This window comes from Antedon mediterranea, chromosome 8, assembly GCF_964355755.1.
Source record: "Antedon mediterranea chromosome 8, ecAntMedi1.1, whole genome shotgun sequence".
Classification (NCBI taxonomy): Eukaryota; Metazoa; Echinodermata; class Crinoidea; order Comatulida; family Antedonidae; genus Antedon; species Antedon mediterranea.
This window is the reverse complement of record NC_092677.1, coordinates 16,547,540-16,573,084: the sequence shown is the minus strand read 5'-3', so window position 1 is coordinate 16,573,084 and position 25,545 is coordinate 16,547,540. Positions and strand designations below refer to the sequence as shown.

At 34.1% G+C, this 25,545-nt stretch overlaps 4 protein-coding genes across 7 annotated transcripts; 2 read left to right on the top strand and 2 right to left on the bottom strand.

Moving 5' to 3' along the window:
- The first annotated feature begins 1,764 nt into the window (after positions 1 to 1,764).
- Positions 1,765 to 8,128, top strand: LOC140056366 (nudC domain-containing protein 1-like). Of its 3 annotated transcripts, none has more exons than XM_072101721.1 (10): positions 1,765 to 1,914; positions 2,658 to 2,814; positions 3,420 to 3,574; positions 3,703 to 3,891; positions 4,854 to 5,058; positions 5,847 to 6,029; positions 6,181 to 6,391; positions 7,035 to 7,179; positions 7,278 to 7,409; positions 7,664 to 8,128. In XM_072101721.1, exons 2-10 carry the CDS (start codon positions 2,700 to 2,702, stop codon positions 8,126 to 8,128), a joined length of 1,800 nt encoding a protein of 599 aa, XP_071957822.1. In that variant the 5' UTR covers positions 1,765 to 1,914; positions 2,658 to 2,699. The 3 variants fall into 3 exon arrangements, with proteins under 3 accessions (XP_071957822.1, XP_071957823.1, XP_071957821.1); XM_072101722.1 differs by having other exon boundaries at positions 1,765 to 1,978; positions 6,184 to 6,391; XM_072101720.1 differs by having other exon boundaries at positions 1,765 to 1,978.
- Positions 8,129 to 8,522: 394 nt separating this feature from the next.
- LOC140056369 (large ribosomal subunit protein mL52-like) lies at positions 8,523 to 13,417 on the bottom strand. Of its 2 annotated transcripts, none has more exons than XM_072101725.1 (5): positions 13,382 to 13,417; positions 12,043 to 12,178; positions 11,497 to 11,564; positions 10,035 to 10,099; positions 8,523 to 8,684 (listed from the first exon to the last, which is right to left on the bottom strand). In XM_072101725.1, exons 2-5 carry the CDS (start codon positions 12,153 to 12,155, stop codon positions 8,538 to 8,540), a joined length of 393 nt encoding a protein of 130 aa, XP_071957826.1. In that variant the 5' UTR covers positions 12,156 to 12,178; positions 13,382 to 13,417; the 3' UTR covers positions 8,523 to 8,537. The 2 variants fall into 2 exon arrangements, with proteins under 2 accessions (XP_071957826.1, XP_071957827.1); XM_072101726.1 differs by lacking the exon at positions 13,382 to 13,417 and adding an exon at positions 13,351 to 13,378.
- An 87-nt stretch (positions 13,418 to 13,504) lies between these two features.
- LOC140056368 (large ribosomal subunit protein uL3m-like) lies at positions 13,505 to 18,984 on the bottom strand. Its single transcript, XM_072101724.1, has 8 exons — positions 18,844 to 18,984; positions 18,135 to 18,387; positions 17,290 to 17,403; positions 16,822 to 16,921; positions 15,194 to 15,254; positions 14,932 to 15,043; positions 14,691 to 14,768; positions 13,505 to 14,161 (listed from the first exon to the last, which is right to left on the bottom strand). Exons 1-8 carry the CDS (start codon positions 18,966 to 18,968, stop codon positions 13,934 to 13,936), a joined length of 1,071 nt encoding a protein of 356 aa, XP_071957825.1. The 5' UTR covers positions 18,969 to 18,984; the 3' UTR covers positions 13,505 to 13,933.
- Positions 18,985 to 19,086: 102 nt separating this feature from the next.
- On the top strand, positions 19,087 to 25,012 carry LOC140056367 (uncharacterized). The gene is made up of 9 exons (XM_072101723.1): positions 19,087 to 19,202; positions 19,639 to 19,717; positions 20,532 to 20,667; positions 21,891 to 22,046; positions 22,256 to 22,357; positions 22,958 to 23,102; positions 23,464 to 23,641; positions 23,940 to 24,137; positions 24,609 to 25,012. The coding sequence occupies exons 1-9, from the start codon at positions 19,123 to 19,125 to the stop codon at positions 24,729 to 24,731; spliced, it is 1,197 nt and encodes a 398-aa protein (XP_071957824.1). The 5' UTR covers positions 19,087 to 19,122; the 3' UTR covers positions 24,732 to 25,012.
- The last annotated feature ends 533 nt before the right edge of the window (positions 25,013 to 25,545 follow it).

Here is a 25,545-nt window from a genome sequence, read left to right as displayed (position 1 = left end):
TCATTAAGTCCATCGTCATAGTGGCATTGTGTATGTCAGCATCTGCAATATAACCTTGGTACAAAACTTTCAGTTTTGTGATGAGGGATCGGTCATCATACCAAGTTGAAAAACATACCAAAGTCTGGTTAAAAGATTTGCCAGATATTTCTAGGAAAAAAAGAAAACAAAAATGTAAAATACCATACCAACTTGTTTGAACACAAATATTTCTTAAAAAACAATAACAACAGAAACAACTTTATTTATAAATACAGTATGTAAAGTAGAAACAATCTTGGTTATCCTTTAGCAAAATATACTCTGAATGCAAATTATGAGGCAAATGCAAACATAGTAGAGTTTGTAATGGCAAATAATTATTTTCTTGGTCTGAAATGATTACACATTATTCTATCATCTGTAAGGTAAGGAAGGGTGAATGTTATATGCAATGATTGTAAAATCAAGCTTCATAGTCTTTGAATTCCATTAAGTTCTACCTGATTTAGCCATGTTGACAATAAGATATCTTGTCTCCATTTCTAAAATAAAAAAGAAAAAACAATAGTAGTAAGAAACAGTGTCATAGGAGCTTCACGAACAATATAATTAGAATTTGTTTTTAGAACTCACAGAAATAATGCATAACCAGGAACTTTAATGTTAATTCTAAATAAAAATTGTTGAAAATGTTCTCCAATGTTTTATAACATAAAACATTTGAAGATAGAAGATTTTTCATACCAAAGTTTATGGTTGATCAATTGTGTACGTGACATGGGATACAAACAGCAAAAATGCTTATTGATTTAATTCAAAACCCTTCCAACTTTCAATATAAATTAATCAATGCTAGAATTAATGAGAATGTCTTAGGGACACTTCTTTGGGAAACATAACAATAAAGTGAGTATATATATCATGTACGCATTTTAATGTCAAAATGAAATTTAATGGTACACGACACAATTTCAATTCACAAAAAAAAAGAACTTAAAAGAACTGTTAAATCTGAAACTTTGTGTCTAATTCAATCAAATCAATTTTAAAAATGAGATGTCAAAATGAAATTAAATAGCAATAACAACAATTCAACATATTAATTCGTCAAAGCCTAACACTACAGATCAAAGTCCATTACAATAGCCTATCTGGGCAAGTGGAACACTCAGCGTCCTGCTAGGTCTAGCCTATCAAAGTACTTTTTATAGAATAGGCCCTATTTCTAAACCAGACCTCCCCCGAGACCTCCTAAGAAAGGGCATCTAAAAACAAGACTGTTTGGATCAGTCAGTACAGACTGAACTGAAATAGCACTGCTAGGGTCTGACTTAGTTATTGGTTAATTCCACTCTACTATTTAAAATACGTTCGTTTACAAACCATAGTTTATAAATAGAGTTTACTCTTCTTTTTTTAAAACGAAAGCAAACAGCGAGGATGATCCAGGTTCGACGATCATCTCATCAACTTCCGGATAAGAAAGGGAAATCCCCTTGTATCTAGTCGACTCAATTGTATCAGAGGGGGTTTCCATGTGGCATTAAAAAGTGTAGTCCACATAATTGCAAAAAAAATAGAATTGTAAATGAATAATTAAAACGATATAACGAATACTATTTAATTATTTTCAAATTGAAAATATCTACAATTTATTAAACGATCTTACTTAGTTAACTTACTAGGCCTACCTGACCTAGGCCTAGTAGTACTGTATTCTTCCAAAGAGAAGTCAACACTCGTTCTAATTTGGAATAACCCCTTTTTTGGCGGTGACGTGTGTGACGTGTGTTGGTGTACATAGCAGCAAAGAACTTGAAGCAGCAAAGAACTTGAAGTTCTTTGCTAGCAGCAGTACAGACTGTACACCTCCACATGCACCACATGACATATATATTCTTTGACCACATCCATAGCAGCATAGGAGGGAGGGTACAAATACAATTTGTTTTACAACATAGGCCTAGTTTTGTATGATCTGTCACGGATAAACTTTGTAAGCCTGTTGTGGTTGTGTTTGTGAAATTTTTAATTGAAATCGCCAGGCGGCGCGGCGGTGCGCAATTTATTCTGACTAGGGCCTATACTATAGGCCTAGGCCCTAGTAGGCCTAGCCTAGGCCTATTATGCCAACTACTAGGCTAGGCTAGGCTAGTAATACTATAGTAGTAGGCCTAGGGCCTAGTTAGCTAGGTTTGGCATTCAGAGCTAGGCCTATACTATCTAACCTATAATGATGACTAAGATGTCAGTAGTTAGAAGTATAGACATAGGCCTAGAGGCCCTAGCCCTACTACTAGTAGCTTAGGTCCTACCTTTGCCAATTGGCCTAAGAGCGTACATAGGCCTATTTTATATGGGGAAATAGTATGTAAACAATTTAGTTAAGAAAACTCTTCTTCTTGGTGGGTTGGGACTTAATGTGGTCAGAATAAAAAAGGCCCTCCCGGCCCCACTCTGTAGACAATCTATCAACAGCAGGACACCAAGATCGCCTTGCAAAGATAGGAATTCGTAACAGTCCTTTGATCACAGCCACAGATAAACCCATTGATCTCTGGAGGAGCTCATTCAGCATCCTGTTAAGTTGCCTTTATTAAATATAGTTTATAGGCATACAGAATATTATTACTATATTATATCTTATTAAATACTGTAATTTTCTTTTTATCTAGGACTATGTATAAATTATATAGAAGTCAAGATAACATTTAATAATGGCAGAAATTACCGAGACATTAAGTGTTGATCGAACACAGCTGGATCCAAATTTTGATGGGTATAAACTGTCATTAGATTCATTGCCAATCTATTCACTACCAATAGAGTCAGGTAAACAATTAATCGTACATTAGTCATTATGTTCATACATAGTTTTCTAATTCTTTTTCTGCTGAAAAAAACTTGAATGAATTATTATTTTACAACTCCCTGCTATTACATAATACAGGCAGAATACAGCAGGTCCTCATGCTTAATGGAAACAAAGGAAATTTGATTATTATTTAATCAGGACTCACAGCAACAAGCAAGTGCAAGCCCACCTAAATCAGCACACTAGGAGAGGATCCCACACTTTTGTGAATATGAAATGAAAGTACCCATTATTTTGCTAGACATTCTACCATCCAAGTTCTACCAAGCCGAACGTTGCTTTACTTTGGTGATCTGATGAGAATCAGTGTTTCAATATGGTATTGTTATACTGTATACTTTGTGTAATTCAATTCATTATTAGTCATTTCAATCAATCTTTCACTTTAGGGCACATCATCTGTGCATTATAGTGTGATTTAATAACCTAATATGAACTGGTGCAGACTTACCTTGAGATATAACCTACTGAACTCATTATTCATGCGCAAAATGCTTAAAGATTGGACATGTACTGTTAAGTTGGTTTATCTTGCTTTCTTGTTTCTTTTCTTGGTTTTCAGGAATAGATTCTGTGCGTTTACGCGACGATCAATATTCCTACCAACACGTGAAAGCGTTTGGATTGCACAACCACCTTTTCTTGGATATTTTTAATACAAACAATGTCTACTACATTGATGAGAAATGGCATGTTAGGCGTTTACGGGTGATTTTAGTAAGTATGCTTTTTGATTTGACATATTTTGCATATGTTTGTATTTAATGTCATCATCTGTAAATTTAAATAAATTAGCACTTGAATCTTCCAGGTACCAATGCATAATATCTTTATTTTTAATTTAGGAGACACAGTTAAATAATCCAGAGATTGTTTTTGAAATTCCTGATTTTGATCAGAAGAGAACCTTGCACAGACACAATGTATCAATATCCTTTCCATCTGAAACGATCGGCATCTTATCAGATGGAACAGGAACATTGATTATTCTGGCAACTGGTGAGAGAGACACTGCTGAACTCATTCCATGGAAGGTTTGTTTGTATATTATTGTAATCTGTTTGTGTTTACTTACTTGACCTCTAGATTACTGAACCATGTACCAGGAGTTTGCCACGTCATAAAAGCGAAATGATTTAAACTGGATATTCTACAAACTGTCAAATCTACAAAAACCTACACTTAATAAACAAACCGATTCAGTCAAAGCTAAATTGTTTATTAATTAAGAAGGAGGAGCTAATTAATACTTAAGTTCTTAGTATTGTAGGCCTTCTTTGATGTTAAATAACCAATTAATTAGTATTTCCTGTCACCCATTGGTGTTGTTTTTTTTGTATAAATCGATCACTTGATCTTGAAAATGGTTCCATGACGGTTCCGAAACGTCGATCTTGTTTTTTGTCATTAAATTTTATTGTAGTCATTGTCAACTCATTCATTTTAAGGCTGCTCTGAAAACTTACCTTTTTTAACTATTTTTTTCCCTCTAAAGCTCTGTCTACACTATCAAACGTTATCTGACAAAAAAGTGTGATGTGCCCAAATATGGTAGTGATGTGCCCAAATATGGTAGTTATATGCCCAAATATGGTAGTGATATGCCCAAATATGGTAGTGATATGCTCAAATATGGTATCACATCACATTTTTTGTCAGATTTATTTTTCCGCTTTTCGTTCTTTTTTAAGTGCATTGAAGCTTTGTATAACGCGCAATATAAGCCCCATTTATTATAATTATTAAATGGAGATAAGTTTGGAGACAAGTCTTCTTTCATCATGGTTAGATAGGATTTCTCTATTATCGTGTGGAACTGTTCTATTAATTTAATTGTACTGTAGGCCTACCAGCACCAACCAGTGGTATAATAAGGATAAGAGTGATATTCACTCTAACCTGGTGTACTGTACCATCAAAGAAAAATGATTGGCTGGTATTTCATTAATTAGTAATCATATACCTGAAACCCAGAGATTAATTTACTTTTTTATAGGTACTATATTCAGATATGGTTTGTGAGGATAGTCAGCCTTTTGTACTATTAGACTCTGTGATACATACCCTGAATGGGGATGAACCTGTGTATGAATGCTTGCTGCTTTACATGCAGGAGAAAACAAAGTCTGGATCTGCAAGTTCAGGGAAAGATGACAGTTTTGAAGTTATTCTTGAATGGATTACTTTTTCTAATACAACAGGTAGAATATTTGTTGGTGTAATCTATTACCCTTCAAGACCTCTCAATGCATGCTTAGTTGTTTACTAGGTTAAGGTGGTCCTTAACCACCAAAGTTAGTGATAAACTGTGCCTATAAAAAAGAAAGAAAAATGACCTGGTTAAATAACTAATTCTGACCAGTCATCTATATGAATAGTATGGCTCATTTTGTTATGAAGTTGTGTCCAGAAATACACTACTGTATTAAAATTTATGGCTGCTACAATACAGTAAATGATATGACATCCCACCGCATACGTAACAGTGTTCATTACAAAGTTTAACTTGTTTTATTGGCTGCATGGTTTGCATAGTGATGTGGTCAAGGGGTTGTGGGTTCTGTTTCAAGCAAGAAACTTTTTGTTGAATATGTCAAGGAATATTTATTTAATAGACAAACTTAACAAAATTTATTTAATTATTTGTATATGTAGATTTATCACGTTTTATATATTTTCATTTTGTTTGGTCTTTTACTTGTGTTTATTATATCCTCACCCTTTGTCAATGTATGATTTTATTTCTTATTCTTGTCGACAATAAATTGAAAGTCAATTTAATTTTTTTAGTATTTACTCACCCGCGATATGTTTTTTCCCCCTTTGAGTTAATACTGTAATTTAAGCAATCGGTATCTTTGATACAGTACCAAATCCTTTACCACATTTTAATCATTACAGTAAAATTGTTTGTCGCTTTTAAGTGCCATAATGATTTTTAATAATTGTAATGAATGGGTTATAGTATTCCTTACCTTTTTTCTTGCAGAAGATGTATCTATAAAGATTATAGGGCGACGAAAGTTCAGTGGGGCTAGTGCTCCATGGATGGCAGCCATTGACGGTAATGGTGGCGCTGTAGTGTGGGCAAGTGAAACAGATTTTGAGGTTGTTCAGAACACTTTTAAGCCGATAACATCAAACGGGCATACAGAAGAAAGTGAACAAGAGGGTAAATATTTTCTTTTGTTAAAAATTTTTCTTTTGATAATGGAAGATAATTTCTATAAAAGACACTTTCAAATAATTCTCTAGGACTATACTTTACTCATAAAAGAAAATGGTTTGCAACAAATTATTAAATAAATATTTAATATTTTAAGAAGAAATACCGCTTTACACATGGACACAAACTCAAGAAGATGTCATCGTAACATTCATCATACCGCAAGACGCGACAAAAGATGATCTCACGATACGATTGACACATGATCACATTGAGATCAGCATCAAGAATGATATAGTATTGCTGAAAGGAGAACTACCGAGGTACATAGATGTAGAAACAAGCTCATGGACCGTAGAAAATAAAAAGTAAGATGACATACTGTCAGCCATTTCTTGGTACTGTATTATGCAATTTTTCTGAGTAGGTGTATTACTCAGGCTTGGTTACATGATTCTTTATCATTGACATTCTCTATAAATTATAGAGAAAGTCAATGATAAAGAATCATGTGTAACCAAGCCTGTGGAGGTTTGAGGGTTTGAAATAAACCTTCCTTTGTCTGAAGTACAGTGCAAGTAATGCTAAATAGGCCTAGCTAGCTTGCAACAGTTTTTTGGTTGTGGATAAATAAACCGCCTTGTCTAAATAACAACTATATTTTAGAAAAAATGTTTTAACTGACCTAACAAACCCCTTTTGTCTAAAGTGCCCTTTTCAACTAGAGACTAGTAGCAGAAATAATGGTAAGTAGACCTAGCTAGCCTAGCTTGCTACAATTGTTGCCCATATTGTGAAAGAACAGTAACCACTGTATTTTAGGAAAGATTGTCATGTGGGAAGCTGTATTTAAACTAACCTTAAAATAAATATTTCAGTTCATGAACTTTTGACTGGGCAATTGCAAAAAAAAAGGCATTTTTGCATTGTATTCTTTCCATTTTTTTCCTGTCATTGACAACTGTTGAGAATAAATAAACAATTTGGTAATTTTCCCCCCACTTTTTTCAGACTAGATTTGATGCTTGCAAAGAAAGACATTGGCACAATGTGGAGTGAAGTAGTAACAGGAAACTCCAGAGGGCGCTATGTAATTGATCCTGACCAAGCACGAATCATCCATGAAAAATTAGCACATTTAACGTCAGAGGAACTAGTAAGAGAACATTGACTTATATTATATCAGTTTCTGTGTAGTATTGTCTATCTACAAGCTGCTAAATTGAGAATAACAATTTTATCTCTTTCTTGCAGAGTCCATCTCCCCATCCTGGGGGATTCAGACCTGGAATTACACCCCAGGAGCTTGAAGATTGCGATGCCTGCCCGGAGGCTGATGCATCCATGTCGAGGTTTGATGGAAATACAAACGAGATCACTAATAAAGCAAGTTTAATTGTATATTTTAATATATTATTACCATTGCATGGCTTTTTAATTCAAGACACTTTAATTTGAGTCTGGCCAAGAATTTACTTATTGCAAAAATTTGGACCACACTATATGTTTATACATTCTGTAACGTAATAATAAAGTAATGTGTAATTGCTAAAAAATGTCATAAACCATGTGCATTTAGAGTTCATAGTTGTTACTTACAGAATATTGAATATATGATGGTAAATAAACTTTTTTTACAGGTTAGTTTAGGTGGTCACCAGTGGCTGTTCAACGTGACTCTTGATCCAAAACAAATGCCATGCATCTGTCTTCGTCACGATGTTGATGGCATTGTCTGGCAATCAGTGACACCAGATGAACTGCAGTCCAATGCGTGGAAACATGCCGCGACATTCAACGCACTAGGTTACATACAGGCCGCTAAAACATCAAAGAAATTTGCATCCTGTTCCCAGGATACCTCATATGCTGTATTATGCGATTGTGTTCGGCATCTCTATATCTATCACCAACCGAGTCCAACGTTATCGCCGTTAAGAAATCGAAAAAGTGGTCGTGTTGTCAATGAACTTGCTAAACAGCAGGTGATAAGTTTAGATGTTACTGATGATATACTTGGCATGCAAGCTACTAATCAAAGACTCTTTGTACTAACTTCTAAAAAACTTTATGTTGTAAAAGTATGTATAGAAAAGAATGGTTGAAGAAATGGCAAAATATCAATTCATGTCTGTTAAAGTTAACACACTACTGTCTGTGAATCTCTGTAGTTGCTTTAATTTTTTTTATATCAGCTTGCGACTTATCAGTGATCGACACTTTCTACTTTTAAACATACAATGTGTCTCTGGTCTTTGTCACCAATACCATTTTTTATGTGTATATGTAAAATCGGTACACATACCTTACAGTTTATATGTACTGAAGATGAGTGTTTATGAATAATATAAACATAACGTTATTTAACAATGTAAACAAAAATGTTTTTTTACATGCCCCTGAAAAGCTTAGATAAAATTATGACCGAAAATTATGGTGAAGATGTTACAAATTTTTACAATAAAATATTCAGTCTCAATTTCCCTGATTGACATTTTCTTTTTCTTTCCCCTTTCATCTTCTGGATGGCTTCACTTTTAATCCCTTTGGCTTCAGTTTCTTTGATTCTAATATTTGTTTTTCCCTTTCTTTCATTATCTTCTTATCTTTTGTTTGTTGAACAGCAGTCAACATCTCATTTCCTAGCATTTGAACTCTTTCCTATAAGAAAAATTAATATTTGCTTATGCTTATACACGTTATTCTAGCATTTGATGATGAATTATTAGGATCTGATGCAAATATTCACCGTGGGATGTGACCGCTCCACCATCCCTGGCTTATGTTTAAAATCCTTTAAATACTTATTATTTATTTAAAGTTTCTTGGAGGGGGTCACATTTTCTTTCTCAAACCATCTGTATATTTTTAATCAACCTGATGTCATGAGGCCTGGTAACGAACGTATTTTAAGTTTATGGGTTACGCATCATTGCACTCCAGGTCATTGTTTATCACAGCTGACTTGTTGCGTTCTACGTAAAGAAATACACTAATTGTCAACTTGTTTTTCATTTTGTCTACTCGCGATCATCTCTGGCATCAAAACATCAAGTGACAGTCAAGTCAAAACTCCTTCTAAAGCTGTCTACACTATCAAACTAGTTTATGACAAAACAAGTGTGATATACCCAAATATTGTAGTGATATGATATCATGTGCATATATGGGCATACATTATCACATTTTTTTTGTTTGATAGTGTAGACAGGGCTTCAGACTTTGTACAGTCATAAACAAGATAAGAATTAGACTTAAGCTCAGGTACAGGCATGAATTTTAAATATAATATTTAGTTAATTGTACATAAATCAAATATTTGTAACAGAAATCGAGACAAAAAAACATGAATTTCCCTTAATATGGTCAAATACAAAATTTGGCAAAATTCTTCCATAAAAACCAGGAAGACTTTTTATCAGTAGTAAGGTAGTTAACCTAATGTAATAACATGTCTGATGACTACCTAGACGGTGAAAAAAGATGGTGGATATACAGTAGATAATTTTTGCTATAGCATGAAAATAAAAATCTAAAGTTGAATAAAAATATCAGAAATGTAATATTCAAGTTATATTACCTATATTTAGTCATCTGATAACATTTTTTACCACCCCGTTTATTTTTCATAGCTTTTTAAAATGCCTCACTATTTACAAAATTTGTGTACAAAAGAATAGAGATTTTACTGTGTAATTTGAACTATCCCCCCACTGATAAGAAAGTGCTTATTTTCAACAAGCTCGTGTAACACAAATAAAATTAAAAAAAATTATGAAACATAGGGGAAACTAAAGATCGATAATTATTGGAATGTATGATCAATAGAAATTTTTTGCCCGTACCTGGCCTTTAATAGCTTGTGAAATTAAAACGTTGATACTTCTGGTTAAATCAAGTCTGGACGATCTTGCTAGGCTTTTCATTGTTTAGCACAATGTTCTATTTGCCTGGCTGTATTTGTGGTTAAAATGAAAAACTCTGTATATTACTTATAGGAATCTGACTTACTGCAATGTTACTCTGAATTTCTTGTCTTTGCCGGATTGAACGACTCATAGGTGCAGGGCGTCCATCTGCAAGTAAACAATCGCCAACATTTATAACTTTATGTTACACAGCTGTCATGGGGTCTGTTTCTGCTGCATAACGCAATTTAACCGGTTATTTTAAAATAGATTAAAAATAGATAACAATAACAAGACCGCGTTTCTGCTCAATTTGTGCTCCGAAATAACCGGTTAAATCTATGGGTGGTCGTCGAGCAAAACGTCATCATTACCCAAAATGCAATACACTCAGACGGAAGTAGTAAGTTGGCTGTTTGTTTACATCGACGTCAGTACACACACGTGTGTGATATCGCCATCTTAAACATGTTAACATAATAAAATGTTGTCTCCAGGTCTACAAGTTTTGTTTTTTTGTAAAGCCTACTTACCATCGTTAATAAAATTAATTCTCATGGCGCCTTCAATAACATGGGGAGGGTCGTGCAGCGCCCGATCGCCTAGGATAATAGTATTAAACATTGTTTCGTATATTTATGTACTAACATAAATAATAACACATTTATATGCTTAATAAAATCATATTTAATATATTATCAAAAGCTCTGATAACCTTTGTTTTCGGTCGATGTGATGTTTTTCTAAAAAAATTATATGTAAAACGATCAAAGTAAGATTGTTCTCCTATTAAAGGCACTAAGGGCGTGCCATAAAAATACGCTCGTTTGGATTAAGTTTTTGTTGCTAAATTCATCGTTTATAACATAAATTCGGATGATTTTTGCTATAAAATTTGGGTTTTCATAATTGATTAACCATTATTTACTCTCGTTTGGTAGGTATTTGCAACATTCTGAGTCCCTTTTGTTTCCGTTTTGGTGTTTATATAGGACCATCCATACCCTTCGCGAGCGTGTACCAACGCCTCAAATTGCTTAGCTTGGGTAGTCCCCGGAACTCCACCCCAAATTCCTCTTTTACTTTCGCAAAAATGCTCTTATTTATTATCTGTGATTCTTTTCTATTGCCTGCCATCCTTCCCCGTACTTTCTCTCCCCCCACAACTGAATAACATATCTTGTGATTTCATTCATCCACATACATGTTCACTTCACGGTATCTCACATACATGTTCACTTCACGGTATCTGACCCGGGGTCATAACTGTCAATCAAATAACCGTTATTTCGTGTTGCAGCTAAGAATTGTTCAGCGATAACCGGTTAAACGGCGTTCTAACACCGATTTAAATTGGTGTTTTTAACCGGTTATTTTGCGCTGCCTTTTAACCGGTTACCACAAATTTGTCCTGTTTCTGCTGCCAAGAAACAGGAGTTAATTTATTCACACCGATTTTAATTTATTCACACCGATTTTAACCGGTTATTTTTTATGCAGCAGAAACAGGCCCATGGATGTCATGTGTCCTTCCTTCTCGCTCTATATTATAATAATGTACATACCAGCGAAGGACCAATCTGGTAGGTCAGTCAGAGGTCCATATTCATTTCCAGTTCTTGCATGTCCTTGGCTGAAATAAAAATACAATTACATTCTGAAATAGTGAATTCACAATGGGATGTATTTCACTGCCTGGAGTATGGCTATGTTAATTCTATTACTGTGCAGTAGCTTTGCATCAAGAAGTTGAGTAATTGGACAGATGTTTGCCTTACTCTGGCATATTTTTTTTACTTTATACCAAGTATAATACAGTGAGAACACTTGCAAAAAAAATTATTTGGTGTTACTCAAACTACAAAAGCACATCAGAGTAGGGTAACATTTCGATCAATGTCTAGGCCTATATTACTTGTAAACTTTTTGGTATTCATGGCCTAGTTTTAGTTGCCCAAAAATAGCCCCATCTTCAAACCCATCACTATATAATTTATAACTACTAATAATTTCCAGAAAATTGTATTATTACAGTATATATATATACAGTATATTTGTTGTAATTTCATTTTCTACACTATTAGACAAGTTACTCATGATTATCTTGCTACCTTTCTCTCCAAGCTTTCCCAGCTGCAACAGGAACAGTTGTTTGGTAAAGACGAGCTGTTTGAAATAATGGCAGAGTAAAGTACTTAGAGCACCAACACAAAACTACTGCCATTGCTATGCAATACAAACAAATATCTAAAAATAGAAAATAAATCAAAATTACCGGTATGTTAAAATTCCTCAAACAATCAAGACCCTAAACGTTAACAACCCTTAAAACTAGATATAAATAATTTATGCAGTGGCTATTCTTACATTAATCACTGTCATGCATTACATTAGGCCTTAGTACTACTGTATTTATAGCCAGATAAGCCTGCCCTAGAGTGAGGCTCTAGGTAGATAGCCCACACAACTCAAAAGTAGACCTTATTAATAAGTATTACTATAGGCCTGGTACCAAAACAAAAACCCGAAAACAAATTTGTATCAATATTTTTTTTTATTGTCGCCCTCTCTGATGGGAGTTTTTCTAAAGCTAAGATACACAGAGAAGACCGCGCATGCAAAACCAAGGAAGACCCTACGAAATGGTAGTGTGCACACAATTCAAAATCGTACAAACATTTACTTACAGAATCTATAAGTATAAACCCATTTCGTTTTCAGTATTTCGATTTTCAAAAGCAAAGCATGATTTTAGCACCTATAACATTGGCACATTGCTTACGCGTTTTCGTCACTTGAGTTAACAATATACTGAATAGTACTCGTATTATGTTTAATCAAGAATAAAAATGCTATTTTGTAACTCATTAACTCTTGTATGTAATGTTACTAGGCCTAAATGAAAATAGATTTTATTGTGAATTTATTTGTTTTTTATTTTGTTTTCAGTAATTAGACTGACCGAGTACTAAATAATAATTATTATAAATAAATTATTATGAAGTAAAAATGTATTAATTTTAAATACATTTTATACTTCATAATAATTTATTGGCCTAGTAGCTAGCTAGGCCTATACTAGATAGACTCTAGAGTAGAGGTCGGCTTAATAATTAAGAATGGCTGGGCCTTGGCTGCTAGGGGCCTAGGCCGCTAGACTATTTAGCTAGTCTACTTTTGTGCTAGGCCTACATTTTTGTAGGATAGGCCCCGGTGTAAGCTAGGTCCGGCCTACCAGCCCTCGTCGAGCTGGCGGCGGGTGGTCGGGAGAATTGAACGATATTATTACGGTAGGCCTAGTAGGCCTTCCGTTCACGACACACTAGATTAGGCTAGGCCTAGGGCAGGCTAAACCAAATATTGACACATGAAAAGCAGATAATTTATCCTAAATGGTTAATATAAATAATATTTTTTACATAAAATAAACTCGAGCTATCAAAATCAAACCTTTTACATGTGCGTTTCGCTCGAGTGACTTGACTTGGTACAACTACAGAGGGCGGCAAACAAATTAATATTGGCATGAGCAAAAATATAGAGGGCGGAAAACAATTTATTTATTGCATTTGCAAACAAGAAATCGCAGCAGTACAAAAATGTTTCTAAATTGAATTACTGTATTTTATAAAACAGTACAGATTGTTAGTTATTCAGTTTATTTATTTACAAAAGATACTGAACTGACACAGTACCTCATAGTGTGACACACAATCTGCTTGTTTCACTGGAGTATGCAACCTGCCTATTAATTAGATGGAAACTTGCATATTTAAAAAAATCGTACATGCGACAACAAATTCTTGTAAAACACAAAAATAAAACATTGAATAGTGTGATAGCCTAGTGTCATATCATTTAGTAGAAGTGCTGAATAATCGCAAATTATTGCGATGATTCAAACAAATACTAAGCTATTCTAGCAATCAATATTTCATTTACAATTTGGTGATGTTCTTTGTAATCAATTGATTTTTAAGAAATTAAAATACTACAGTCATTTCATTCTTCCTCTTCATATTTTATACTCTCATCGGAAAATTTAAAAATTTGATCAGCGTAGAGATCTTCATCCAGTGACTCGTCCAAATCTGGAGAGAATGTTGGGAAGGGGGGTGCAGTCGTGAGAGGAGTAATTTGTGAATCTTTAATCTTGCAAAAATCGTACTTGAATCCAGGGAAAGTGCCAGCAATGTATAAAAGGTTGTGTTTGGTATTAATGCGAAGAATCTGGTAAAGGAAAAAAATAATCATTATGTAAGCTATAAAAGACTATCAATGTAATAAAATATTCATTGTGAGAACAATATCTATTATATATATCTCGGTATCTTTATGACAACTGAATAAAAAGCATCAAAACAATTCAAAGGTAAATACAAATCCGTAGCAGACACAAAAGCTGAATTGAGGAATTTTTTTACAAAAATCATTTCATCAATTTATTTGCACCATCTTATATCAAAGGCAATTTAACAATACATGATACTTCATTGTACAGTTCTTCATAGAGTATTGTTTCCTGATATCCAAATCACCAGTGAAAAAGAAAATTCCAATATTGTGTTTTCAAGTATTTTGTTTGAACCATACTTTTTAATGAAGAATCTGCATGGGTTATCCTTTTTAAAGATTGTAAATAAATAAAAATAGTTATGTAGTGGACTCCAACTCTAAATGTGGACATAGTGATGAAGATGATGGTAGTGGAAGTAAAGTTCAAAATTAGAAGAAAGGAAAATATAAAGACAATGCTTACCTGTAAATTATACTTCCACCTCCATCTATCTCCCATCATCCCCGGCATCTTCTTTCCAGGCCAGACTCGACTGGGCGACTAGAACATCATAAAAAAATGTAATATAATATATTATATATATTGTACTGTATTATTTATAAATGCAAAGAATTATATTGTACTGCACAGTTTTAAATTTTGTTAAATTCTGTGCATTGTATGGCATTGAAAATTTAAGTCCTTATGGAAGAATTGTACCTACCCCTCCACCTCCTAAACCACCGATTCTTCTATGTGTCTTAGTAGCTCCATGAGAGGCTGGCTGCCCTTTGAAACCCCATCGTTTCATCACACCTTGAAAACCCTTAGCTTTACTACAAAATATTAAATGTTAATCATTTTTGTTTATTTACCACATGATGAAGTAACAGGAAGAAAAATTAAAATAGTTGCAAAAACAAGTTAAAAAGGAAATAAAATGACATGGCTCCTAGTATATTTTAGAGGTTTATAGTAGAACTTACGTTTTCCCACAAACATCAATTTTCATTCCTGGTCTAAAATGTGATGCAAACAAAGGTGTACCTGAAAATAAATCAATCATTGTTAAGCTCTGTCTACACTATCAAACTAGTTTGATGACAAAAAAAGTATGACGTGCCCAAATAATGGTAGTGATATGCCCAAGTGATATACATTTTTTTGTCACATAAAGTGTGATAGTGTAGACAGAGCTTTATGAATTGCAAATGAAAATGTTTGTGTCCTACAAACCATAAGCCACACAGCATTACTATAGACTGTGTTCTAACTGGTCCTACAAACCATAAGCCACACAGCATTACTATAGACTGTGTTCTAACTGGTCCTACAAACCATAAGCCACACAGCATTACTATAGACTGTGTTCTAACTGGTCCTACAAACAATAAGCCACACAGCATTACTATAGACTGTGTTCTAACTGGTCCTACAAACCATAAGCCACACAGCATTACTATAGACTGTGTTCTAACTGGTCCTACAAACAATAAGCCACACAGCATTACTATAGACTGTGTTCTAACTGGTCCTACAAACCATAAGCCACACAGCATTACTATAGACTGTGTTCTAACTGGTCCTACAAACCATAAGCCACACAGCATTACTATAGACTGTGTTCTAACTGGTCCTACAAACCATAAGCCACACAGCATTACTATAGACTGTGTTCTAACTGGTCCTACAAACCATAAGCCACACAGCATTACTATAGACTGTGTTCTAACTGGTCCTACAAACCATAAGCCACACAGCATTACTATAGACTGTGTTCTAACTGGTCCTACAAACCATAAGCCACACAGCATTACTATAGACTGTGTTCTAACTGGTCCTACAAACCATAAGCCACACAGCATTACTATAGACTGTGTTCTAACTGGTCCTACAAACCATAAGCCACACAGCATTACTATAGACTGTGTTCTAACTGGTCCTACAAACCATAAGCCACACAGCATTACTATAGACTGTGTTCTAACTGGTCCTACAAACCATAAGCCACACAGCATTACTATAGACTGTGTTCTAACTGGTCCTACAAACAATAAGCCACACAGCATTACTATAGACTGTGTTCTAACTGGTCCTACAAACCATAAGCCACACAGCATTACTATAGACTGTGTTCTAACTGGTCCTACAAACCATAAGCCACACAGCATTACTATAGACTGTGTTCTAACTGGTCCTACAAACCATAAGCCACACAGCATTACTATAGACTGTGTTCTAACTGGTCCTACAAACCATAAGCCACACAGCATTACTATAGACTGTGTTCTAACTGGTCCTACAAACCATAAGCCACACAGCATTACTATAGACTGTGTTCTAACTGGTCCTACAAACAATAAGCCACACAGCATTACTATAGACTGTGTTCTAACTGGTCCTACAAACAATAAGCCACACAGCATTACTATAGACTGTGTTCCAACTGGTCCTACAAACAATAAGCCACACAGCATTACTATAGACTGTGTTCTAACTGGTCGGTCAATGAACCAGTGGAAATTTGATTTAGAGTCATATGACAACAAACAGTCAATAAGAAACCTAATTTTCCATCATTGGTAATTCTCATACAGAATAAAAATAAAGTTACCTGGTTGAAGCTTGGCATTTTCAGATATCGTAAATGTTGCCAAAAAATCTTTAACAGGGACACCTGTTCCTTTAAACAGTTCGATATAGCTTCTGTCACGCTGAAATAAAACAGATAAAGCAAGGGTTAGAATGATGTGGCGAGAGACATGTAGAGCGTGGGGTGTCCACTGTCAAGGGTACTTACAAACAAATAATGGATACGATATCCAGTGGTATGTGCTGTGTTGAATTTAGACTCTAATAGAAGGCCTTAAAAACAAGCTTAGGCTGAGTAGACTTTGAAGCCACCCAGCACAAAGATATCATTGAGTTTAATAAGCACTGATGAAGGCACAGTACAAGAATATTACATTGAATATTTATTAAATAAATTATTAAGGATAGATTCTATTGAATACTACTTACACAATAATAAAACTGTCTAATTATAAATGACAACAATCTTTGTATAGATCTTTCTACTTACAGAATCCGGTGGTATGTTTTTGGACCCAACTGTTAATGCAGCGTAGTTTCCACGCTTTGAACTATATTTATACTCCTCAGGGCTTTCATACTTCAGTACTGTGTTTTCTAAAACCTGGAAAACAAATGCACACAAAATCAAATAAAAATGTTACTATAACAAACAAGAATACATTTTTGTTTATTATTGTTTATAAAAATATAAAATAAAAACACTATTTTTGATTAAATTGGCACTGTTACAGTACGGGTCAAGAGAAGTAGCGTAACAGGCTTCGGCCATTTTTAGCCTTTTTCAACATAGGCCTATTTTAATGGCTGTTTTTTCCTCTGGGCACTACTCAGGGGGCCCCCATAAGCCAGTACGTGCTCAACTGTTACGCCACTGGTCAAGACATTTTTTCTGCATAATGCGACAAATATAATCACTACTGCCTTCTCGGTAATTATAGAGGGCGCTATATAAGCATAGATGTAAATCAAAGGTAGGCCTATGGTATCATGCCAATGAATGATATTCTGCAAGAAAATTATAAATGTACAGAATGGGTTAGAGCTTTATATTACTGAAAGTTTTGAAGTTAAGTTGCCTTTCCTGATTTCTAGTATTAAAGATGTATTGTCCCTTGAAACACAAAAAAGGTGAAAATATTCTAAATTTAAATTGGCCATATCAAAAAAAGTAATATTAACGTTATTCACTTTAAGTAAAAAATTTGAGCCAAAAACAAAAAGTGTACATAATTAATAGGTAAATTAATTTGATTACATTTCGCCTGGTTTTTTTTTTAAATTTTTTAGAATTAGTCAAAAGGACAATCAATACATCTTTAAGTAATGCAATACCTGAACTACGGTCGTTGCTAATGGTTCGCCCTCTTTATTCCATAGTCTCATCATTCCAAGTTTCATTCCAACTAAACCTGTTCTCTTTGATTTCGGTACCCATTTGCCTTTTTCCCACGGTGCTTCCTTCAGTGGACTTGTGTCATACTGGTGCTTTTTTATGTTCCACTCTTTTAATAATTCTTCGTTTTCTTTTGTAATGTCATTTTCATAAATAGTTGTATCAAGTGGTCTGGTTGCCAAGTAATCAATCCTAATATTGATCAAAAACAATTTTAAAAAAAATCAAATTATAGGATAGACTACTACCTAGGCCTAGCCTAGTTCTCAATTCAAGAAATATAGGCCTAGCTAGCTCTAGAGGCCTAACCTAGGCTAGTTAATTAATATTAAATAGGCCCCCTACATTAAATTTTACTTTTTAAATAAATTAATAATAAATTGTTTATAGGCCTAGTTTGTTAGCTGTCAGGGCCAAAACAAGACGAAACGACTACTGACTGGTCGAAATGTCTTTGGCCGAAACGACCTCGTAGCCATTCCATGTCAGCTGCGGCACTCGGGCAGGCAACCTTTCTTATTTGTACAAAAAACAATAACTTACTTAGGCCTAGCCTAGGCCTAGCTAGCTCGACGTCTTATAAAATGTACCTTCTATAGGCCTATGCTTATTAAATTAAACAATAAATGTACTAATATTTGAACATACGGATGTTTCGGAGGTTCCCATGGTTTTCTAGATGCACATTGTATTCGTACGGCGTAAGTTGGAAAACATTTAAGAAATGTGCAGCTCCTCCGTAAAAACGGCATGACGGACACGGAGGCAGCCATTTTGTTGAATGGTTATCCTGATTCCGGAACTTCTATAATCTGATCTGTCATTGGTCACTTTTTAACAACAAATAACTTTAAACCAATAGGACGCAGCGTTATTTTTCAATAGGTCACGGTGTGTTATTTTTGTAAGAATAGAAACCAGTGTGTGATGAATTCATCGAAGATAACAAGGCTCGAAGAAGAGCAAATAAAGGCATTTCAAGAAACACTTTCCAAGTTACAACAATGGTGAGTATTTTATATACAGTTTAGATTATTTTTGCCTTAAGTCTAGCCATTAAAAAGCCATTAAATTCAAGCAATAGCCCATTTTCTAGCAGCTAGGCTAGTAAGTAGGCTGGGGGCTAGGCCTGGCCCTATACTAGGCCTAGACTAGCTAGCTAGCCTGGCTGGTGGCCCCCGGCCTGGCCCTCTCTATCTAGCCTACTAGGCATCATAGTACTACTACTAGCCGTAGGGCCTCCAGCCTAGTAGGCCTGACTACTATTACTACTTGGCCTACCTAGTAGGGCCTAGCTAGGTATGCCAAGTAGTAATAGTAGTCTAGGCCCTCTAGCCTACTTGGGGAGGGGAGGGCGATTCGTTAGAGTTGAGTGTCATGCTATCTTAATTAATACAATTACCTCATCATGCATAAAACCTACTTCTCTACTACTTTTTACAGGGAATCATTCAAAAGTGATTATGAAACTTTAGAAGAACGTCTAAAAACATTGCCAGACAAAGTGACCCATCAAGTTATGGTATAATGCACTTTTTGTTGTTATTGTATGGCACACTATATGACCCTATATGACCCCTGCTGGGAGAGGCCCATCATTTACAAATAAATGATTATGCAGGGACCGTCACCAAAAAATGACTGTCAATGGTGCGTCATTGTTCTGTAAAAGTCCATCACTAATTATGTGTCATGGTATACATAAGGTATGACACACATCAGACAAACCTCTCTTGTGGGTTGTATAGTGCGTCATTCAATTGACAATTGCATAAGTATATGTATATATAATATAATTTATTTAATAAACTGAAAAATTATTACTTTTTTGTTGAACCAAAAAAAAATACAGACACAAATGGTATAAATACCTTGTGACATTTCATTGACACGCTTTCAACTTCCTCAAACTAATTTCTTTAAGTTACTTAGTTATCGATAATCTTCAGCTCTCATCAATATCTATATAACTATAGCTGACCCAGAACAGATTATATTTTTTCATAAAGTTCATCCTTGGGCACTCTTGAGTGGTATGTGCACTACGCTCTATAAATCTATATTATGAGGCCTATTATTCATAAATAGCCACAATTACAACACGGAACAAGAGACACTTTTTTGACACAAGAATCATAGACAAATTAAACGCGCTACCACAACATGTTATAGACAATACCACTATTATAAATAATTTCAAACAATCATTTGACAAACACATCAACACATCCAAGAGAGGAACCAGTCAAAATGAGTATTAACTCACTTGCCTCCTGATAAGAACTACTGCTGTATATTCATAATATGAAAATATGTATTGTGTTTTTTGTATACAGGTGCCATTTGGGCCTATGGCATTCATGCCTGGGCAATTGATACACACAAATGAGATAACAGTTCTGCTTGGGGATAACTGGTTTGTGGAGCGGTCAGCAACACAGGCCTGTGGAATAGCACAGAGAAGGATTGAACGTAGGTGGTATATTAGGATGATGATCGTAAAGCATAAATATTGCTGATGCTCTATAATAATAATAATATTTTCGATTTATAAAATGCCTAATTTTGTGGAACCTCTAAGCTCTGTATGTGTTATTACTCTGGTCATTTTTGGATCAAATACTAATGAAAACATACTCCCATAATGCAGCTAGTAATCAGTGTCATGACCTTTCTAGGTACAGTACCATTGTACACTCGGGTGGAGAGAGGCAAACATAAATAAATTGCCTTGCCTGAGGATACAAGCTTTTTTGGAAACTACAATTTATTAGGATCTTGCACTAAAATTACCTGAACATCAGTGAATTTGGTTGTCTAGTGAATTTGCGTGTGAAAAGGCAGTTGATAGCTTACAATTAGTATGGCTAGTGGCCATAGCCTTAGTGTGAACTGTTAAACTTTAGATTACAGATAAACAATATCTACGTTAAACTTTAAATTACTGATAAATAATATCTACAGTATATTAAACTTTAAATTACTGATAAACAATATCTATGTTAAACTTTAAATTACTGATAAATAATATCTTTGTTAAACTTTAAATTACTGATAAACAATATCTTTGTTAAACTTTAAATTACTGATAAATAATATCTTTGTTAAACTTTAAATTACTGATAAACAATATCTTTGTTAAACTTTAAATTACTGATAAATAATATCTTTGTTAAACTTTAAATTACTGATAAACAATATCTATGTTAAACTTTAAATTACTGATAAATAATATCTTTGTTAAACTTTAAATTACTGATAAACAATATCTTTGTTAAACTTTAAATTACTGATAAATAATAATAATAATATCTATGTTAACCTTTAAATTACTGATAAACAATATCTTTGTTAAACTTTAAATTACTGATAAATAATAATAATAATATCTATGTTAACCTTTAAAGTACTGATAAACAATATCTTTGTTAAACTTTAAATTACTGATACACAATATTTTTGTTAAACTTTAAATTACTGATAAACAATATCTATGTTAAACTTTAAATTACAGAAAAATGCTCTATGACCAGAGTCTTAAATGCTAGAACTCACTAAAGCCTTCTGCAAGTACTGTTTCAAAGTGTTTCCTTGGTCACATGACTTAAGATCATCCAAACATAAAGAAGATTCTGAGTGAGATAAAATAATACATTACAAAAATACATACTGTACATATTACTTTTCTTTTCTAGATGTTCAAAAGGTGATAAAAGACCTTCAGAAACAGAAAGAGTTACTGGAAGCCAGACTAGGCTTCACAGCTGATTTTAAGGCCGAGTCATCTAATATGAGTGGTCTTGTGGACATCAGGGAAGAGTATGATGAAGAGAAAGAAGCCAAATGGAGAGGTTCTTAGGATTTGTCATCTTATAACATGTTATCTCTAAACTTCACAAACCCATGAATGTAAACCATATGGAATGATCATGATGCTCGATGGGAACTTTGGCAAATTTAAAACTATACTGTAGTAAACAAAAGGAAGATACTGTACTTACTATACTTACTTACTTACTGTGTTATGTATATTTGTAAATATTATTATTTTATGTTTCAGAGGAAAGAAAAAAAAAGCAAATTGCTACAAAACCTAATTTAACAGCTGAAAGAAGAAAATCTGAAAAACAACAATCACCAGCAGAAACAAGTAAAACTGATGGTGAGTAAATAAATCAAACACATTTGGGAGTTTTCACAGGAGCATGTAAACCTTAACTTTAGCACTATTTCCCAACATGCAACTTGGAAGCTCCACCCATTTTGTAAACAAATCAATCTTCGCATGCGCAATCAAAATACGAAAAACTTTAGTTACGTGCGTCGAGAACCTTATTTCTGGAAAATAGCGTCAATGAAAAACGTTAACCGAAGGGTATCAAAAAATGTAAGAATCATTAAATTTCTGCAAAATGATTGGATTGTAAATTTAAAAGTTGACCTTTCACCTTGACGACCTGACGAACACAAGCTCATTCTTTCTTATACCGAGCTGCACCTACACACCAAGTTTGAAGACCATGCAACACCTAGTCTTTGAATAAACACAGACAGACAGAGATAGGGCTTTAGAAATAGAGCCTAAGTAATACATTTTCAGGATGTTTTTTTCAATATGGACCTGGAAGAATGACTTTAATATCAGGAACATGATCCAATGATCGAGAACTGATTCTTCTTTTTTATCCACCTAAAATTGTGTGTTTTTTACTGTGTTAAAAAACAGTCAATGTAAATGCAACTGATTAAATCTGTCTTACAGAAAAACCAAATAAAGGCAAGGAACAAAATTCAGATGAAGAAGAGAAAACAAGAAAACAGAAGAGAATGGAGGAGATGGAAGCAGCCTTGTTGGCCAGACTTGATGCCTTAGAGAAACAAGAAGAGGAATTTGATGAACTGGCAATGTTAGTCAATATCATTTTATTACAAATTGAAGGATACCTGACTATTGTAAAACCAGGGAGTTATAAAATAATTATAACCATACCTGTAATTTCAAACTTGGTTTATAGATTCTACACTGTATTTCGTCTGGGAAAAGGATAAATATTTTGGCACACATGGCTTTTCATCAGAAACACAGACTGGTGTACTAACATAAAAAAGACAATATCTACAGACAGACAGACAGACAGTGGCAAGTCTAGTTCAGACCAAGTACATCCTATAATATGTGATGAGTAGGAGTTGTATTGGTGTTTTGTTCCACACAATCCCTGTAGACTGCATTGACAATACACAATATAAATGTTTTACCTGTTTTAGGATGTCTGATTTTGATGAAAATGAGATGGATGACGATGATTCTGATTCAGATGATGAAGATGAGGAGAGTGACAATCCTGCTTATGGAACCAAAAATAAATCTGTTCAGTGGAAAGATAAGTCTGACAATTCAGTAAACAAGATTACATTTCAACACAGCAGTTCATCTAAAACAGAGGTACGTTTTTTTTTATGAGGGTGGTCCATCAGCCGAAGCTGATCATTATAGACCCTCACAAAAATACAATATGACAAGACATAAACATGCAAACATTAAAAATGTTACTAGATATGAACTCGTCACTTTGATCCGCACGATTTCTGTCTAGTTTGTGTCATATAGTATGATACGGTGTAAAATAATAAATTCAAGAAACACTAAAACATCCCGGAAAAAAGCATTTTCAGAAAAAGAGAAAAAAATAATATGTAAACCCTAAATGTGTGATAATTAAGACAGAAAATTAAAATTTCAGATTCCAGAAACATCTGAATCGGAAATGATACAGTCACCACGAGATATTTACAAGCTTGTCCAGTCCTCTCCAGATAAAGGAAAGTCTTCTGGTGCAGTGAAGTCAATCTTAAAGAAACAGAGCAGTTATGGAAAACTGGAGACTAAAGAGGATGTAAAAGAGTCTCCTCCAAGACAACCAAAGCCAGCTCCAACTTCGGTAAATTGCTTTTAATAACGCTCTCTTTTTATTGTGCTCTCTTTTTATTGTTTCTTTTATAATCGGTAGTGTTATTGTCAAAAATGTTTACATTGTGGTTCTATTCAAGATTTAATTTTTTTGTTGAATATGTTATTTTAATGTCACATAATAGTTATTCACTCTCACAAAAAATTGGGTCTGAAAAAAATTTATTTACCTGAGAAAAATGTAATTTCAAGCAAAAAATGGTCAAATTGTCTGGAAGACAACGAGTTTTTGGGTAATTTAACTGTTTATTTTGTATTTTTATAGGTGAAATAATTTTTTCCCCCGTTTTTTTTCTTATGGAAGTGAACAACTTCATTAAAACTGCAAAATGACCTATTCAAAGTCCGATTTTAAAAATCTTTATTTTTCATGATTTTGGGGGACAATACATCTTTAAGGTATTTCAATTGTAATACAGTAAATATATTCCCATCTATATAGGTTTTTACCGGATCTGTAGTTGAACGAAAACCAGAAACTAAAAATATGACGGCACAAGACTCGACTGATCAACCTCAGAAGAGGGTTTCCAAATTTAAAGCAGCACGCCAAGGGAAGCGATAGCATCAGTCAGCTAGCAATGAGAGTGCAGTAAAAATCATACCATGTATCACACATAAATCAGAGGGTGAGGACAGAATAATTGTGGTGATCACAGCAAATGGTGTAGACAGGAACTAAGTTTCATGCGGTGGTGTTCAGTCAAGTTCTCCTTGATATGAGCATGTCTTTGATTGCTTATATGTACTGACGAAACCCCAGACAAGAAATACAATTATTAAACAGTCCTTTTCAAAACAATATTATTATGTTATTTTTGTAACAACAAATCATGACATGATTAAATAAATATTTTATATCGTATATGTTTCTGCTTGTTATTTTTCAACAACTATTTCATTAAAAAATGTACAATACTAACAACTACTGCTCATAATAAGTCATTACCCATTTCACATTATATCACTAAAACACCAAACAGTGGAACACTACAGTATCCTAGTTCAGAGATATATAGATACTGTATTTATTTGAATAAACGCCCCCGTATAACAAATACTGTAAATTGTTTGTTAAACTCTTCCAAGTTATTAAACATATTCAACTTTTGCACCACTGGGATGCAAACAAATAACATCGATATTGGCAAGTGGATGGCCACTGATTCACCATTTGTAAGGCTCGAATCTCACAATAATCCTGAACTACAAGATGAAATGTCTGCCTAGCAAGCAGAAGATTCCAGATCGATTGACAGTTGGGGCAGCTTTACCTCATTCACAGATTTCCTCACCATCAGCAGTATATCACTGTTCTGTTTCCATGCCATTCAAATGTATGTTTAGATCTGTCTTCACTATCAAAAATGTGATGTGCA